Source organism: Sander vitreus, chromosome 4, assembly GCF_031162955.1.
Source record: "Sander vitreus isolate 19-12246 chromosome 4, sanVit1, whole genome shotgun sequence".
Lineage (NCBI taxonomy): Eukaryota > Metazoa > Chordata > Actinopteri > Perciformes > Percidae > Sander > Sander vitreus.
This window is the reverse complement of record NC_135858.1, coordinates 14,177,486-14,192,279: the sequence shown is the minus strand read 5'-3', so window position 1 is coordinate 14,192,279 and position 14,794 is coordinate 14,177,486. Positions and strand designations below refer to the sequence as shown.

At 39.4% G+C, this 14,794-nt stretch overlaps 1 protein-coding gene, 1 long non-coding RNA gene and 1 pseudogene across 5 annotated transcripts; all 3 read right to left on the bottom strand.

Annotated features, from left to right (window-relative positions):
* Positions 1–4,907, bottom strand: irf6 (interferon regulatory factor 6). 3 transcript variants are annotated; one of them, XM_078248488.1, is made up of 8 exons: positions 4,664–4,907; positions 4,205–4,383; positions 3,520–3,715; positions 3,329–3,427; positions 2,942–3,208; positions 1,856–2,248; positions 1,590–1,708; positions 1–1,105 (listed from the first exon to the last, which is right to left on the bottom strand). In XM_078248488.1, exons 2-8 carry the CDS (start codon positions 4,376–4,378, stop codon positions 875–877), a joined length of 1,479 nt encoding a protein of 492 aa, XP_078104614.1. In that variant the 5' UTR covers positions 4,379–4,383; positions 4,664–4,907; the 3' UTR covers positions 1–874. The 3 variants fall into 3 exon arrangements, with proteins under 3 accessions (XP_078104614.1, XP_078104615.1, XP_078104616.1); XM_078248489.1 differs by having other exon boundaries at positions 4,205–4,379; XM_078248490.1 differs by lacking the exon at positions 4,664–4,907 and adding an exon at positions 4,512–4,643.
* Positions 4,908–8,350: 3,443 nt separating this feature from the next.
* LOC144516235 (guanylyl cyclase-activating protein 1-like) lies at positions 8,351–11,206 on the bottom strand (annotated as a pseudogene). Its single transcript, XR_013501823.1, has 3 exons — positions 10,896–11,206; positions 10,129–10,271; positions 8,351–9,862 (listed from the first exon to the last, which is right to left on the bottom strand). The product of XR_013501823.1 is annotated as a guanylyl cyclase-activating protein 1-like (transcript).
* A 1,211-nt stretch (positions 11,207–12,417) lies between these two features.
* On the bottom strand, positions 12,418–14,764 carry LOC144516234 (uncharacterized). The gene is made up of 2 exons (XR_013501822.1): positions 14,682–14,764; positions 12,418–12,760 (listed from the first exon to the last, which is right to left on the bottom strand). It is a non-coding gene; the product is annotated as an uncharacterized LOC144516234 (long non-coding RNA).
* Between the last annotated feature and the right edge of the window lie 30 nt (positions 14,765–14,794).

Here is a 14,794-nt window from a genome sequence, read left to right as displayed (position 1 = left end):
GACATTTTTTTTTATTGATAAAATAAACATACAATCACAGAATGAATTCAGCTAGACGTGAAAACATTATTCAGCAGTCCAAAGTGCAGTGGCATCTATAATAAAACAGATCAATATAGCTGAATGTTGTTTAGTTAAATGGCTGCCTGGATTTAATAAATGGCTTAAAATCAAAGTTATGAATACAAAAATATCTGCCAATATAGATGTAAAAATAAAACTGAAGACAAAACTGCAGACCAGGTAACCAGAAAACTGATACTTCTGTCAAATGGAAAGACGTTTTGTCAAACATTTGTTATAAACAATTGAAACACCTAATTACATGTACTGGCAGAATAAACGGATCCCAAACAGCAGAGTACAGATGGACTGTTTAGTCATAAATGAATGGAAGAAAACCATCCATACTTAAAATGTTATTTGCCTAAAGTTTATCCAACATCAAAACATTTGATATGGAGGTCAAAAGGTAAAAGGTATTCTCCACTCTGCATTCTGTTTCTTGAATCCAGCAAAGTTTGGTAATCACTGACCCGTTTTGGATAAATAAAGCACAGGAGGATTTCTGTAACTCATTAACTACGCGAAATGTTCCCTGTCAGCAAGCAGGACTTTGGCTCATGCAGCCACCACATCCGTCTATGGTTACGGCCAGTTAATGCAGAGTGATCAAGGCTTGAAAGCACTACTTCTATATACAGAATCAGCATTGTCACAGCACATTGCTAGAGAAAAGAATAAGAATCCTACAGTATGGTGTGCACACTTCTAAATATGATTACACATAAGTACTTCTTTGCTAACAGTAGGTAACTCAATAGCAGTGTAAAAACATACAGTGATATATGTTCAGTTTAGAGTACGGGCTGCTTCACTGTGCCTGCAGAGCCTGGACGATGTTCAGGCCTGAGCTGGGAGGCAACGCCCAGCCGTCCTGGCCCTGGTGGGTATGCAGCAGGCAGTACAGCTGCTTTAGGTGGGTCACTATGTTGTCTTTGATATCTGGGATTGAGATCTGCAGGCGAACACTGCCGCTGTCGAAGGATCGCGTGTTGTCTCCAGAAAACATCTCGCTTATCATACGGGCCACCACTGGAACAATCTGCAGGACAGAGGACCGGTATGAGTCACACAATCGGAGAATCCTAAAAGTACAGCCTTTCGACAGCTCCTGCAGTTCACATGCAACAAGGATGAATAGTGGTTCCTCAGTATGAGAGGTGAAATATGAGAGTTGTGTAAAAACGGTGTAAAGCGCTGCAGCTTTTTAAATTGTTGTTGTTAAATTTGCAGGTTTTATTTCCTTTAAATAATACGTTTAAGCATCACAAGTTAGATGTTTAAATAAGAGTTCCCGCTTGTGTCTTTTATAAAAAAAAATAAAGAATTGTCATGCAAAAGAATTTCAAACAGTGAAATATTCTGCAGATTAATATTCCTATTGAGTAAACTATTCTTTCAACTGCTGTAAACAGAGATAAAGTTTGTTCATGTACAGGTGTGAAGGGAAGAGTCTGACCTGGCCTGTATTGTCCCGTGATGAGAACAAAGATAAATTTCTTCTTGTTACAAACAACATTTCTCACCTGAACCATGATAAGTTTCCTCTCTTTGGGCCTCCCATCGGGCCACTCCTCTCCAAAACACAAGTTGATTTCAAAGTGAGGAGGGGTTGATGTCTGGCTGCGCTGGTGGGTTATCACTCCTGCACACCATACAAACAGATTTATTAGTATTAGAATTCTTATTTATTAAGTATTTAAGAGCTGCAAAGACCATACATTTAATAAAATCTACTTATAACTCAAGTTGTTAAACTAACTGTCCCAATAAAAGTGAGAAATCTACTTACCACTGAGAAAAGACTCCAAGCAAAAGAGTTTGACCTTCCTCTGGCGCTCTATAAGATTTGGAGCATTTGGATTTGGAGCACAAGGACCGGACCAGTACACCTTGCACTGGCAGAGACGCACTGCATAGATATCGTGACCACTGACCTCCAGGATTAGGCCTCTGTCCATCACATCCAGCAGGCGGTTAGTGAAAACCCTTTGCTTGTCGTTGGTAATGTGCTCTGTGGTCGGAAAGCGCAGCTGTTCCAGGTTCACCGGCCCGAACAGCTCCTCCTGGTTGACCATGGGGCCGAGGTCTCCGTAGAACAGCCTGCAGCCCTGCGGGTTACTGACATTTGCGGTGGGACACATCTCCTTCCCTCTGTACAGGAATTGTACCTCCAGGTCCGTCACTGGGTCAGAGACAAATGTAGGCACATGTTAAAACCATTATTTTATGAAGTTATGATCAATTTAAAGAAGGACAAATCACCCAAAAAACATGAACTTCTCCCCCTGTACCTGAAGTGCTCTCAAGATTTGGAAATATTAACTGTATGTCAACTTTCATTAAAGATATGCCTGCAATTTTCTTACTGACAACAAATGAATTGATCCTTCTGACAAGTACTGGCTGTGTGGCCTATTTCTCTGTCATAGACCTCCACCGTTGTCCAGAAACCATTACAAACACATCAATTAGCCACATTGTTTCACTGGCTGACGTATTCCTTTTTTACGACGAACACGGGCGCTTGTAGTTTATTTGGAGTCAATCCCACATACACCGTCCTGCTGCTGTAAATACTCACCAAATCACAGCTAAAAATAGTCCTCAACAAAAGGGACTATTTACTCGTTTCTTGGGTATCATTAAAAACTACAATACCCAGCTGTATTAGGACTGGGTTGAGCTATAGTAGATATCCCCAAAGCTACAGCAGGTGTCCCCACACCTCATCAGCCTGTTCCCCTAATCTATCTGAATCGACTGACAGCAGCCTGGGAAACAGGGAAAAAAATGTGTTGGTGCTTTTCGGTGAACTGTCTCCTTAATGATGTGCTGAGATCACTGGATTTCAACAATAAAAGATGCGTCTACTTACTCGGGAGGGAACTGATCCACATTTCTGGAGAGGCAAACATGGTGTCGGGTAGAGGAGGGGGCTGCATTGAGTGATCAGGCAGAGGAGCAGAAGGCATGTCAATCAGGGGTGTGGGGTGCATCTCCACATCCACAGGCTCCTCTTTAGGCCAGATTTTAACAGGCTCCTCTTTGGGCCAGACCCCATTAGAAGGGGGACAACTGGAAGGCTGCATGGAGGACTCTGAGCTCATGGGAGACCACATGATGAGAGGAGAGGGACTGGTGCCTAAATGAGGAAATAGAAGAATCAATTCGCCGTTAACAGCAATAAACCGGAATTGCTTTGCTTTTTGATGTACTATCAGGAAATAAAGAATACATGCGTAATGTATGAGAAGTAATTTACCATTGGATGGGTATGGAGGGAGAGACTCTGGTGTATCTGGAACATCTTCCTCTCCACCATCTTCCTCATGCGGAGTCCATGAACCAGCGTCTGAGGAGCCTGTGGGTTAAGTATTGCGAAATTAAGTGAAATTGGGGAAAAATTGCAATCAATTATGAAAAAAGTCTCATATTCAACCAGCTCTTATTTACCTTGGTTGCTGAGAGGCTGTGGGATTTCGCAGACATCATATATCTTCAAAGGATTCATGGGGACCTCTTTGGTGCCATCATAGACCAGGTTAAATTCTCGACTTTTGTTCAGGGCACATCTAAGCTGAGCTTTCCACTTCGCAGGATCAGGTTCATCAGCTCCCTCTTGGAACTTCCCGGTCTCCACAGCCCACGCCTGCAGGAACATTTAAACAAAGCGGAGGTCTATCACAGCCCTGTTTTTTTGCAAGGTGTCATAACATCACATCACTGTCTTCTACCTTTTATTGCAGCAACACAAATACAGGCCCAAAGTCAGTACCTACTTTCTCTAAATGCCCTATGCCCACATGGCTTTCCTTATGCTGGAAGCCAGGGAGAGCAGAGAGGCCTTATGTAACTGGGTTGCAAAAGCAGATGTTGCGCCAGCGATATGCAAAAATCTTGAGTTTATTAAAAATCATCAACTGGTCTGAACCAGTATAAACCTCACTTAAATATAGAATGCAAACATATGGACTCAACAAATGCGAGCACCCCATTCGCTGCATGTGTAGCACTGCCCAAACAAGTTCTGACTGTCGGCCTTTGGGTAAACAAACACTTTACAAACAAATGGCATACATTCCCTCAACGGCTGAACTTTTTGTTACCATTACATGAAGTGTAGGTTAAGAGTGTTAACCTTAAATATGGTGTCCTCGTCCTCGTGCTGGGGTGTGTGTCGTGTAGCGTGTTTCCATGGGATCCTGAAGCGCATGGCCTCACGATCAATCCACACCAGACCCGGGTATCGGCCGCTGTCCACCTGAGCGACCAGCCAGGGCTTCAGACGGACACGTCGAGGGGTGACCGACATCCTGACTGACAAGACAGCACAAACCGGTCAGTCCACTGTATATGCCTAATGGTTCCCCAACAGCCAGAGAGCTTTGGTATTTATTTCTCATTGACAAACAACAATGCCGTGTTCACAGAAATCCTGCACCTACCTTATTTACTTTTTTTTGTCACATTACTGTAGCTGATTGAAGGTTAGATAGGACGCCATATCTTTCAATGTGACACATAGGCTACAGTATACTCAAATTCAACTAAACAAAGCGACCAAACACGATACTAAAGAACGACACGCATAGCATACCTGTGGCGAACCAGGAAGTCGGAGAGGTCTGCCCTCGACTGCCTGCTAACCAGCAGCTGGAGATAAAGACGTGTTTCCCCTGCAAATGGCCAAACTCCTACAGATTCCCTCTACGAAAAAGTTCACCGCGAATCACTTGGACGAAGAGGGGTGAGAATAACAACAATTTATCTCGGCGTGTTGTTCACCGCGGGTTGGCCCTTCCTCTCTCCTCACCGAAACTCAGGTACAGGCGTGACGTCATGCCGAACACACCTTTTCTGAGCAGCTGAGGGGATAGCTCTTCATGGAGCACGTGGACAAGACACTTTATTTTTATTTTCCATCTGAGCATTTCACTCACTGTAAGCCAACCTCAACTTCTGACACAGAGATATCAAGAATAATTAGTCACAATGATCCCAATCTCATAAATAGACAAATTGCTTAAATGCTTTTGTAAGGCGAAATCTGAAACACGTTTATTTCACACAAGACCGTTATGGCAATATTCATATTTTATTAATATCGACAGCATTTACCACATTTAAATGCTACATGGTTGTTTTCCATCGAAATTCTAACAGGCGTGTAGCCTGGCTAACGCACAGAGACATTTTGGGAGAACTATTTTTTTCTCCAGGGAAATAGATTACGTTAGAATTACTGAATCATCCCAATCACCCGACCCTCTTTTGTATTATTTTCTTCCACTGATGTTTATACAATTGATTACTATTTTTACCTAACCTATTTAGGCTATATGTTTCTACAATTTTATTTGCTTTGAAGAGTGTCAAAGAAAAACAAATACTCTAATGTTTGTCTTAAGGGTGTAATATAAGTGGTCTAGACATAGGCTATTCATAAATTGGCCTACATTCTAGAAGACAATATTTAGGCCCATGACTCATCCGGCAACCAAAAGTGGGGATTTCCATAGAAAAGAACAGCACATGAAGTGGCACAAGGACGGTTGATGATGATCCTGTCACTAGGCTAATTGTAGCCAAACAGCCCGACAATAACAAGCCACTCCCTGAAACTACTCATAACTTTGAGAGCGTGTGTCCGACATCCAGCCGTGCAAATTTGCCTTTGGGTTTCCTGGTTTCGGCATAGTATCCATAATGAGCCTGTTGCCATGTGTGTGTGATGCAAATTTTTTGCATTCTGGGATGATGGTTTGGGTGTGTTGGGTTGTTTTGGGTCCAAGTTGTAGTAGTACCAGCTGTAGCATCACAAAGAATGAAGGACCCTAGGGTCAGAATCCGTCTAAGGGGTCCCAACAGAAATGTAACATAAAGGGGACTACAAAGGGGTCACCAGATGATTAATTAAAGGGATAAAAAAAAAAAAATACCTCTGTTAAACCTGTTAATATTGATTACATTAATGCTGGATATGCTTTTTGCCAAATATAAACTATCCAGCTAACAAACTTGACGGAGTCATAGTCTAATGTGGAATTTTAATTTATGAAAACCTCAGACTACAGACTGTCTAATGCTGGGGAATCTACAACTGAAGAACAACAGTAATTGTCAGAGTTGTTAAAAAATGCAACAGTTGTTAGCTTTTTCTAGCTAGTCGTTATTTTGTTTTCAGTGGTCAATTTGAAGGGCAACTTAAGGGAAATAATTGCAAATGCACAACCCTGAAATAATCATTCAAATGGTGAAGGATTCAGACTAGCGGCTGATTAAAGAACAAGGGGAACATTATATTGATTAAGGTACTTTAAGGTAGTACATCTAATTCATTAAAATTGTCAAACAGCTTTGCTATGAAGGCTTTATAAAAATACCTCTCTGTAATGGCTCAGACGAAGTGAAACCTCAGGTGGGTTTATGTACAGTATATAAAACACTACAAGTAAGGAAGTTAATGTACATTGGACAAAACTCATACTGTGTGTCATTTCAGCTGGAGTCCAACAGAGGATGCAGCTGCACACAGATTTATAAAGTACAAAGTATGTATCCTTTCATTGAATGCAACTTTAAAGCAAAATGTCTAATCTAATATTTGAAGTAGATGGAAAGTCTTTGCTGGCTCATTAATATGTGAGGAAAAACAGAACAACCGTGCTATACTTTGACAATGACCCAGAGATTAGTCCACATCCATTTGTCTGAATAAACTTTTATTAGAAACTCTGTATGGATAGATATTCATTTCCATTTAGTGAGCATACACCTGCTCCTATTTCACATGTATGTAAAAAGATGTTGGTAGGTCAGTTAGGTAAGCAGCGTTGGTGGGATAAGCCCCCTCTCTAAGAGACTTAGTTTGTCTTAATTAGATTTCTATTAGCAGAAATAATCTAATAAAGACACTGAACGAAAAAACACATTTTTTGCTCATACAAGTTGTCATAGCGTATTAATAGACGTGACATAGATGTAATTGGTGGAATTAAAGTATATACAAACATACAAACAAATAAGCATACATGTTTTTGTCAAGGGCGCTGGAATTAGGGGGTAGAAAGTAGGGAAGCCCCCCCCCCTCTTTTTGTTACCTGCATGTTTTGTATATATGTGTACATGCTGGGATAGTAGTATTATACTAAGGAATGTGATTATATTTGGTTCTGTTCTGTTTCATAAACAAGACTACAGCCATGCTAGCGGCACTGTGAGACTGTACTTGGTGCTCACATCAGTATGCTAACATGCTTACTATATATATATAAATAGCATGCTGATGTTAAGCAAGTATAACCTTTTCCATTTTTACGTGTTACTTTAGCATAATAGCATGCTAACATTTGCTAATTGGCACTAAACAGGAAGTACAGTTGAGGTTAATGCATTCCCATCCATATGCCATAAAAGGAAAGATGGTGGTGCTAGATGAAAAGTCAGGATATAAAAACTTCTTACAAATCCTCCTGTGTGGACCATGAATGTGTGGACCAAATTTTGTAGCAAACCATCCAACAGCTGTCACAATTTTTCAATAAAGAACTAAAAGGTCAACCTCATTGTGGTGCTGGAGGAAAACTACAATGTGGGTGGGATCTCTGTGCCTTGTATCTCATTCAGGCCTGAGTGGTCTGAGCAGGTTGTTTCAGGACAGTACTTGGGATTTCCTTTGGTTCGTCACTAAGCCAGCATGTGTCAAGCTTTAACATGAAGGCTCATGTGAACCTTAATTATCTGAAGCAGCTCCTCAAGATTGATGCAGCCACTCCCATCATACAGTTTAAAGTACCAGCGGAGTTTCTGCTGCACGCCTCCCTTTAGCACCAGGCTCAGAGCGGCTACATACTCTATGAAGTCAATGAAGCCATCCTAAGGGACACCATGAACATTGTCATTAGCAGAGCATTATGGCATTGTATACTCCTGCCACATTAAAGTCTGTGCAAAACAAATGGCACATGGAGTGAAGGCCTGTTGTCCACCCATTTTATAATTGGTTTAAATTTAATACTTTGCTTTACCCCCAAAAATGATCTAATAATACAACTACTGAATAAACACACTTTTATTGGAAACTCCATATGGATAGAGATTCATTTCCATTTAGTGAGCATACACCTGCTCCTATTTCACATGTATGTAAACAGAGGTTGTCAGTTAGGTAAGCAGCGTTGGTTGGATAAGCCCCCTCTCTAAGAGACTTAGTTCGTCTTAATTAGATTTCCATTAGCAGAAATGATATAATGAAAACACAGGCAGACACCGATGGAAAAACACATGCAAAAAAAAATTCTTTGTTTATACAGTTCTGCTCATACAAGTTGCCGTAGCGTATTAACAGATGTGACATAGATATAATTGGTGGAATTAAAGTACATACAAACATACAAACAAATAAACATACATGTTTTTTCAAGTGTGCTGGAAATGGGGGCATAGAAAGTGCCCCCCCCCCCCCCTCTTTTTGTTACCTGCATGATTTGTAAATATGTGTACATGCTGGGATTGTAGTATTATACTATGGAATTTGTGTACTTAACTTGATTATATTTGGTTTTGTTCTGTTGTTTCATAAACAACTCTACAGCCATGCTAGCGGCTCTGTGAGGCTGTACTTGGTGCTCACATCAGTATGCTAACATGCTTACTATGATAATACTAGCATGTTGAAGTATAATGTTTTCCATTTTCCCATGTTCCTTTAGCGTGATAGCATGCTAACATTGGCTAATTAGCACCAAACAGGAAGTACAGCTGAGGCTGATGGGAATGTCATTAGTTTCATAGGTATTTGGTTATAAATCGAAGTGCGACAAAAGGAGAGATTGACCAGATGGTGGCGCTAGATGAAAAGTCAGGAGATCAAAGTTCTTACACATTATCCTCTGTGAACCATGAATGTGTGGACCAAATTTTACAGCAAACCATCCAATAGTTGTTGAGATATTTCATTGAAGAACTAAAAAGTCCACCTCATGGTGGCGCTAGAGGAAAACTAAGAGGCTCACCAGGTAGGGTTCTGCTGCTACTTTTATAGAAATCCATCCTAAAGTTGTTGAGCTTTAAATTTCGGTCTGGGCCAAAGTGGTGGACCGCCCAGCCAACAAAACAATCCAGCATCGCCATCCCCGGAGCAGGGCCACTAGCTCAGCAAAAAAAAAATCCATGAACGATAAAGAGTGACTGTATGTGGATGTTCACCTGCTTTATTGTCAGATGTTAATTGTTCCACTGAGTTGTGGTCTTTAATGTCAATGTGCTGTAATTGTCTCACAGGTGAAATGGGGGCCACAGACATGGTATAATGCAATTCTGAAAGCCTTGGAGTGCGGTAGTTGTGGACGTCCCTCAGTCAACACTGAATGTGTTACTCCTTTGTTACTGCAGACATTGACATTAACCCAACCTCCCAGTGAGGAGGTCATCGACAAATGGGGGGGGAAGAATGTAAACGTCAGCGGTACATATGGGTACATAAACAAGGATCATCTGGGTAAATCCAATCCATCCATTTGTCCTGATGATTTGTGGGTTATCCTGAACCCACATCTTCAGCTGTGGCACGGTAAATGTATATTTCAGGGTCCATAAAGTTGGAGAGATTTTAGTTGTTGGCCCTTATCTCTCTGATATTCAGCTTTTTTTCATCTACCCCCTCAACCCAGTGGGTGCCCCCCAGTACCTGACTGAAGGTTTCACCCTTGGGTCTGATGTCAATTTTGTCAAACACCATGTTGGCGAAGTCCTCTGCTGACATCTCGCAAGGAACTCCATTGATTGCACGGATGGACTAAACATGACAAAGAAATGAGATCATGTTAAAAACTGACATGTATTGTTGCTTACGTTTCTTCAACCAGTAGATGTCAGCTAAGTTCCAGCTGTTTGTCTGTGCACCTTGTATTACAGAGAGAATATGGGTGGGATCTCTGTGCCTTGTATCTCATTCAGGCCCAATTGGTCTGAGCAGGTTGTTTCAGGACAGTACTTGGGATTTCCTTTGGTTCGTCACTAAGCCAGCATGCGTCAAGCTTTAACATGAAGGCTCATGTGTACCTTAATTATCTGAAGCAGCTCCTCACGGTCGATGCAGCCACTCCCATCTATATCATACAGTACCAGCGGAGTTTCTGCTTCACTCCTCCCTTTAGCACCAGGCTCAGAGCGGCTACATACTCTATAAAGTCAATGAAGCCATCCTACAAAAGAAAGGGACACCATGAACATTGTCATTAGCAGAGCAATATAGCATTGTATACTCCTGGCACATTGTGGCGTGAAGGCCTGTTGCCCACCCATTTTATAATTTATTTAAATGTAATACTTTGCTTCACCCCCAAAAATGATCTAATAATACAGCCATAACTACTGAATAAACATTTTATTGGAAACTCCATATGGATAGAGATTCATAATTTATCCATTGCATTTTAATTGACATGACATAGATGTAATTGCTGGAATTAAAGTACATACAAACAAATTGACGTTTTTTATCTTAGTGGTTCTCTGATGAGGATGAAGATGATCAATATAATTCTTATTTTTGGTAGTATTAGCAGATTATCAGTATTATTGATAGCCTATATTATGAGTATGACTTGGATTATTCCAAGTACTACCTGCAAATAGAAAATTATTCATGTGAACCTTCTACATCTTTTTGTGCAAAGGATACAGTTTAAAAACATTTCAATGTCAAGTCAATGCTATTCAGGAAAGATGAAAAGAAACCGATGAGTACACGTAGATATTCACTTTTACTGATATAGTAACATTAAAATGAATATATTACCCTGCCAGAAGATTATAAATTAACTTACATGATTTATATCAAACGTTGTAAACATGGTCATAACGTAGGCATTTGAAGTGTTCGACAGATTCCTCAGGCCAAAGATCTGCTTAAATTTGTAAAAAGTGAGAAGTCCAGACGGGCACTCGGTCATGAATTTTCTATACCACTGATAATTCTCACAAGCTTGTAGTTCCTCCACAGTCGAACCAGGTATGTTCCCCATGTCTGTTTTTCAAAATAAAGATGTACAAAATCCTATAAAAACCCTAACCAGAATGTACCGCATCTACCGAGCATTCAGGCATGGTCAGTATGCAGACTAAAAACAAGCAGCAGGATTCTGTGTGTGTGTGTGTGTGTGTGTGTGTGTGTGTGTGTGTGTGTGTGTGTGTGTGTGTGTGTGTGTTAGCCAATCATCTCTCTGTTTGTCTGTGTGAAAGGCTCAGACGTTGTAATCTACTTTGCTTGCCAGCAAAGACTTAACTAGTGAAAGAGACCCGTAGTGTAAAAAAAATCCTTGTGTAAGCATCAGCTACCCAAAAACTAAGATTTCTGACTGGCTTTTATAAATGAAACATCAATAATTACTGCTCATGTAGGCATTATTGTGCTTAATGAACTTTGCAACATACATGGCCTTATATTATTATAATGTGAACCTAACCAAAAACTCAAATGACCAAATCTTTCTCCCTTAAATTAGTTTGTGAAAGTAATGTCTCTCCTTAGCACTTATGCTGGTTGTGCGTGGCCAGCAATAAGCCTACTAAGCAGCAAACATTTTCTGTAACTGTGTATTGTTTTGACCTTGTGTGCGTGTCTGTGTGTGTGTGTGTGTGTGTGTGTGTGTGTGTGTGTGTATTATCAATATGGTCCTGTAGAGACCTAGTGCAAGCTGGTGTGATCCCATCGCAAGATGGTCTCTAGTTTTATGCTTCTTTTTGTTACCTGCACATTTTGTATTTATGTGTACATGCTGGGATAGTAAAGGAATTTGTGTACTTGATTATATTTTGTTCTATTCTGTTTTTTCATAAACAAGACTCTACAGCCATGCTAGCGAGTGACAGATTTTATAACAGCAAGTTAAAGGATCAGTTCACAGATGAATCAGATAAGCACGCAGGCTCACACAGACCTCACTTTGAACAGTTTTCATTGGAGCTAGTCTACTGAGAAAAAAAATTCAAGCAGGCTTTAGCTAACTAATGTTATGCTGAAACACACTGCAGCTGTCATCTTAGTAACTGAACACATTCTTCCACACAATAAATTTGGTGACAATATAATCTTCAGTTTCATTTTCAACTGATCTATATCTTATGACAATAGAATGCAAAGTATTTATGGTCTTCCTATTTCGGTCTTCATTTCCTTTTACTTAAGTATCTGTAAACACATAATGTCAGCCTAGACTAGAATTACAAACGAAGGGAATGAAAGCAGAAATGGAAAATATGCTGTACATTGGTGTCTGTATTAGCACCGTTTGCCATCAGGACACTGCCATTTACAGCCATGTTTCAATAAAACATAACATTTTAAACAACTGTGTAAAGTAGCTTTATTAGCAATTAAAATACATAGAAAAGAGTGCCACCATTGTGCCTTCCTCACTGAATGAGCATATTGTGGCAATAAATAACAGAATAAATGCCTGAATAATTAAATGAAAGGCCCAAAGAGCTTATGATGCACAGAACTGCTACGTCCCACACTGAGGTAGGTAAAGCGTGCCGGCACATTCTTCACATTTCAGTCAGCATCAGTTGGCCTTAGCGTTGGCATGATGACTTTCCACTGAGGACAGAGGAACTGGATGGACCGGTCTGGTTTGTCTCGACAACTGAGGTTTAGGTGTGACTGACAGACGTGCCAGAAAAACTGTGACTGTAGGAAAAAAAGTATGAATGACTGGCTCTCTGGACAGCATGAATATTTTAAAACCCACTATTATGTAATTAAAAGCACAGGGCCAAAACTGCTCATACTTAAATTTACTTCACTAATCACGGATTATTGCATTAATTAAATGGATATTTAAATGTGATTATTGTCATGCTGCATTTTATATCAATCTGATCGAGGAAATAGATCAATTGTCCATATTGAATTATTTATATGTTACAAGATTCATGGATCTGTATAAACCAGTGGTGTAGGACGTTTTCAGATCTTTGACGTAAGTAAAAGTAGTGATACCACAAAGTATAATTAATGACTGTTTCTTTAAGTGATAAATGTTCTTATTTAACCATTTTTGCTGAGCGACAATGGATGCATGGTCATCTTATCAAACGTTTGTCAAAAACAAATTAACTCAAGGTCCACTTACTATCTGTTTTAGGAGCTTTAAACAGAATCAGCGGTTCATATATATAAGTGTATTGATCGCAAGGTATTTAGACCAAAGTAATGGGATTTTTGATTTCATCAGATCATCACATTTTCTTCCTGAATATTTCACATATAAGTTTCAGGTAGACTATTAAATATAATGTTTAATGTACTATATACCAATATATGATATAGTACACAATATATAAGTATACATAGCCTATATAAGTAACTACAGCTCCAAAATACAAGATGTGAAGTAAAATCTATGATTTTTTTCCCTCTGAAATGTTGTTGAGTTGAAGTATAAAGTACCAAAACATTGAATTAAATTAATTATAAACAAAAAATACTCTAGGTTATACAAACATCGTACTTGAGTAAATGTACTACGTTATTGTCCACCACTGGTATTATCTTTGTGTAACTGATGAAGAAACAAAGATCTTCGTTTAGCTCAGGTGTACAGTTGGTGTAGGTTTGCTGTCAGGGGTCAGCATACTCTGAGCTTTAGAGGAGTCTTGGTCCTCTTTAGCTTTTAACGTCATCTTTACAGTTATCCTGCTTACATAGGCCACATGCTTCACCATCCATAGGTAAATAATGCCACAGAGTTAATACCTGAGTGATGACACAGATTTATAATAAAGATTAAAAGGTGGATTCATAACAAAAATGTCATGTTTCAACCATGATTAATGAATAACTGATAACTGAGCAAACACCCAGAGGGATAAATAACATGGCACTAACTGATTTGTGAAGGTTTCTGACAAACCCTACATTTCTGACCAAATGTTGTTCCACGGTCAAATTGGGGGATCGTGCTTTTACTGTTTCCCCACTCACTATGAAAGCTAGCTGTGCCACATTTTAAAATACTGTTTTTTTTTTTTTTAAATAACAAATGCTCTTATGGATTTATGTTGTTCTTTTTATTTTGTTTCATTTATCCATGTTTGGCCATTTCCTGATTTTGTTGTTGCATTTCATGGTATTTTATGTGCACCTGGTGGGATAGAAGTTGTACTCAGATCAGATCATTAAAGTAAAATAAAAGAAGCAATACCACTCTATAAAAAAAAATATTTAAAAAAATATACTTAAAGTATCAAAAGTAAAAATATGCATTACATGTAAGCATTGGTAATGTTGTAGCTGGTTGAAGTGGGGGGAATTTTATTTTGCTTTATATACTTTTGTATAGTTTAATTGATAATGCATCATATTTTATAAACGTATCATTGGTTTTGTATTTACGATATGATCTTGATCATCAAACTATAACTGTAAGCCAAAAGAAATACAATATTTGCCTCTGAAATGTGGTGGAGTACAAGTAGCCTATAAAAAGCATATGATAGAAATACTCAAATGTACTTTAGATAGCTAGTTACTTTCCACCTGGATTACCATAATTCTAGCTTTGAAAGGTGCTACAGCCATGAAGTAGCCTATAGTAAAGTTTACTTACTTATGGTCGGAATGATTGTTTCAGTACACACTTAGTCATGAGGGCAGAGAAGTCATTTTGTTTACCATCAACACCTCACTTCCTGTTGGAAGCCCAAGCACTGGCCCATTGGT

Excerpts from the sequence above, each read along its gene's own strand:
- irf6 (XM_078248488.1), bottom strand. The coding sequence starts at position 4,378 with ATGTCGGTCACCCCTCGACGTGTCCGTCTGAAGCCCTGGCTGGTCGCT. Across the intron at positions 3,716-4,204 it reads ACGAGGACACCATATTTAAG|GCGTGGGCTGTGGAGACCGG; the intron begins GTTAACACTCTT and ends ATGTTCCTGCAG. Across the intron at positions 2,249-2,941 it reads GTGGATCAGTTCCCTCCCGA|TGACGGACCTGGAGGTACAA; the intron begins GTAAGTAGACGC and ends TCTCTGACCCAG.